The sequence below is a fragment of the Mus caroli genome, chromosome 12 (assembly GCF_900094665.2).
Source record: "Mus caroli chromosome 12, CAROLI_EIJ_v1.1, whole genome shotgun sequence".
Lineage (NCBI taxonomy): Eukaryota > Metazoa > Chordata > Mammalia > Rodentia > Muridae > Mus > Mus caroli.
The window spans coordinates 107453235-107457202 of NC_034581.1; the positions used below are offsets into that span (position 1 = coordinate 107453235).

Below are 3968 nucleotides of genomic sequence, written 5' to 3' on the forward strand. Positions count from 1 at the left end.
ATAGCTCAGTGGCACAGCACTTGCTTAGTATGAGCAAGACCTGGGTTCCAGCTCCAGAGCCATACACACAATACATATCAATATGCAAATGCAGTCACATACAGTCCAAGGGAAAGAGATTACAAACACACAAGTCTATAGAGGAAGGCAAAAGCTGGATGGCTCACAATTCTGATCGCAAAACATTAAATGTAAACAAAAGGTCAGGCTGAATGCACTACAGAACCCGGAGCAGACTCACACAGGGGGCACACAATGACCTCTGCGGGAGGAACAATGGTAACTCCATCTTAAAAAAAAAAAAAAAAAAGGAATCCTTTCAGCAAACTATGTGTGGAAAATGGTACCTCCACAGACAAGAAAGGAGCCTCAGCCCACACATCCCACTTTCCACAAGGCTTAACTCAAAAAATGTGGACTAGGCTTCCATTGACATACGGATTTGGGGACTGTTTAGTGTGCCAGAGTCCCTGGGCTAGATCCCCAGTCTACAGAAAATAAAAACAAAACTGCATAAAAGTGTAAACAATAACTTTCAGAAGACAAACGCGGTGACTCAAAGACATCTTAGATTCGTGACAAAAGAAACTCTCAAGAAAGAAAAGGCGACAAATTGGAATGCTTCAAAATGTAAAACCTTTGGTCAAATGAGTAACATTTGCCTCGAGAATCAGATATACAAAGAAAGACTTGGAAGTATAACTCACTAGAGACTCTCGACATTCAACGGTTAGGAAACAAACCCTTGTTTTAAAAAGATAAGGACTCAGGCGACTGGGCAGAGAATTGAGGCTGGGCACATCTTCTTCATAGCCCTTAGGGCAATGACACCTGTTAGAGTGGCCAACCGGATAAACGGAACCTGCGAGCCTGAAAGCCGTGCCTGTGCCTGCCAGATTTCGGGACCCAGCCCGACGACCTCCGTTGGACCGGACCGCGACGCTTGGACCGGGCAGATCGCGGAGTTCACATTGACGTACGGGACTCGAAGGGGACTTGGCTGCAGACTCCCGGCCGGGCCCTGCCTCAGTTTCCCTGTCCGACTGCCCATGGTCTGTCGCAGGACGACCTGCTTCAGTTTCCCCGCCAGCCTCGACTTCTCCCTCGGACCTCACAACACACAGCCCTGCCCGCCCCCCTTGCCCGAGCTGCAGAACTCACCGTCCAGCGACACGAACTGGCCGACCGCCGACGAGCCGCCGCCGCTGTTCTCCACGAACTGCACCTCGGACACGATGATGTTGTCCTCGAGCACCGAGCCGCAGCCCGTGCACACCGCATCGCCGCGCGCCGCATCCAACTCGATGTCCGTGCCGCCGCAGCCGCGGCAGACGCGGCCCGTCATGTTGGAGCCGCGGGGCCCCACCGGCCCCCCAGCCGCTCAGCAGTCCGCTCTCCGCCCGCGGCCCTTAGCCCGCAAGGCCCGTCGCGCCGCCTCCGTCTGCACCGCACTCTCGCGAGGCCGCCGGCGCCACGCCTGCCGATTCGTCCCGGCAGATTCGCCCCGCGCGTGCGGGCCGCGCTGCCTGCAACGGCCGCGCCCGCGGGACAGATAAAGAAACTCAAGAATCGTTGGGACGCTGGGACCGAACCGCCGACCTTCCGGGCGGCCGGAAGCAAAGCTCCAAACCTGGAACCCGTAGGCCTCCCGGGCCAAAAGCCAACAACGGGGCGGGACTGGAGGGCGGGCGAGAAGGGCGGGGCGGGGCGAGGAGCGCAGCCCGTGACCCGACTAGGGCCGTGGGAGGAGCCTAGGAGGAAATGCGGGCTGAGGGAGGAGCCTGGGACAGAGGCGGGGCTTAGAGTGACGGGGCCCGGAGTAGGCGGGTGGGTGGAGCTGGGATGAGTATGGGAGGAGCCTGGAGGCGGGGCCGAGGCCAAGAAGCTTTCGGTGCGCGGAGCCGAAGGAGAGCCAATTGTCTGAGAGAGGAATCTGGAAACAAAGTAGTGGGATGGGCTTGTGGGCGGTAACTTGTGTACGGCCAAGGCCCGGCCCAGAGTAACCGTGCAGCCTGCACTGATTGGCACAATAGGCTTTGGGAGCGTCCTGGAGGCTGGATGTAGTGGGAGTAACTTGGGGAGTCAGCAAGCCCTAGAGGGCAGGATCAAGGACTGCCGGCGGGGCAGCGTTTGAGAGGGACCTGGAATGTTCTCCCAGACTCTGCTGCAGACACCTCATCCCCCATCCCTCAGTCCCAGGGTGAACAGTCTCTGGGACCACAGTTGGTCACCTCAACGCTGAGTTCTCAGCAGGACTTCCTATTTCCTGGCAGTAACGGGTCTGGGTAGTAGGGTAGCGAGCTCTGGGTAAAGTAGAGCATACACAGAACCTTCTGCCTTTGCAGGCGCTGCTCACAATCTCAGCCATACCTGTCAGTCCTTGGGAAGTTTAGCAAATCTTGTGCACTACTACAGGTAAGAAACTCCAAAATTAGACTGCAGGATGTCACAGGAGCTCAAACTAAGAGGGAAGCATTGTAAATATGCAAACTTCTGATCAGCTTGCAAAACCAGCGTTATCAACACAATTTAGAAGAAGAAGAAGAAGAAGAAGAAGAAGAAGAAGAAGAAGAAGAAGAAGAAGTAGTACTTGGAAGAAGCCGATTGTGTTGGTGCACACCTTTAGTCCCAGCACTCCAGAGGTAGGGGCAGGTGAATCTCTGTGAATTCGAGGCCAGCCAGGACTCTGTTTTATACATAGAGTAACCCTGTCACAAACAAACAAACAGAACTCGGGAGAGATCTCCTCAAAACATAGCAAAGGAAGGGTTGGTGAGATTGCTCGTCAAGTAAATGCCAAGCAATTCTGTCTGCCTTGCTTAAATTTGATCCCAAGAACTCTGGTAAAGGTGGACTGAGAGAATTTACTCCACAAAATTCTCCTTTGACCTCCACACATGTATCCTCTCACCATCATGTGCACAATACATATTAAAGTCAAATGGCAAATGAAGGAATTGAAGGGTTTGGAGTGCTGCACAGTTCCCGTGCTCAGGAGTCACCCCAAGGGATCCCAAATCAGCTTGCCATTGAATGCCTCAGAAGGTCCAGGGCAGCCAATGGTATGTCCAGAAAAAAACAAAACAAAGCAAACCTCAGAAGCCCAGAGTGAGGCACTCACAGGAGCACCTGGTTCCCTATACAGTTGGTGTCTTTAGGAGATAACCATGGTCAGCGTCCCAAGGTGGAGGACCAGGGTCCTTCAGACCTCCTCACAGATGCCCCTGAGCCTTGTCCCTTCTCAGTGACCCCAATGTACATTGCAATAAGACAAGCGCTAAGAAGGGAACAGCAGCAAGTTCTTCAGCCCCTACACAGGAACCAGGTGAAGCCCTATCTTCTTTGGAGGGCCTGGGGATGCTTCCCTGCCCTTCTATCTTGAAAAAGGCTCACCTGGTCTGGGTCTTAAAGAGCAAGAATATCTTGCTGTGCAGGGGATAAACATGAAAAGCCTATCACTCGTGAATGCCATTGTGTAGAGAGAAAACATAGCTCAGAGCTGGGGGTACCCCCAAATGCTTCATAATGGGGAAGTGTTAGGCATACCACAAAGAGAAGAGAGTGCCCGTGTTAAACTCCTTTGCCCTGCACAGATTCCGCTATGGACCACTGCTTTACCCAATCCACTCATTAGCCTTGCGTCCTTCCATTCCCAAGTTTGTATGACATAGTCAAGCCCTTGCCACAAAACAGCCCCAGCACACACATTTCCTTAAGTTCAATTCTTTTTCTGTTTCAATAAAATTTGTAGAATATTTGTTTGCTGGGGCTACCAGAACAAAGTGCCCCAGACTCAGTGACTTGATTTTGTCTACTCTTGGAGCTGGAGAGATGGCTCAGAGGTTAAGAGCGCTGGCTGCGGGCTGGTGAGATGGCTCAGTGGGTAAGAGCACCCGACTGCTCTTCCAAAGGTCTGGAGTTCAAATCCCAGCAACCACATGGTGGCTCACAACCATCCGTAACGAGAT

The 3968-nt window shown here is 53.1% G+C and overlaps 1 protein-coding gene across 2 annotated transcripts in view; it reads right to left on the reverse strand.

Moving 5' to 3' along the window:
* The window catches only part of Brf1 (BRF1 RNA polymerase III transcription initiation factor subunit), a 45096-nt gene extending 43448 nt beyond the window's left edge, over positions 1–1648 (reverse strand). For both annotated transcript variants that reach the window (XM_021178910.2, XM_021178909.2), the window contains exon 1: positions 1162–1648. In XM_021178910.2, the coding sequence (XP_021034569.1) occupies positions 1162–1345 (184 nt within the window). In that variant the 5' untranslated portion in view covers positions 1346–1648. The remainder of the gene's footprint in view (positions 1–1161) is intronic.
* Positions 1649–3968: the final 2320 nt, after the last annotated feature.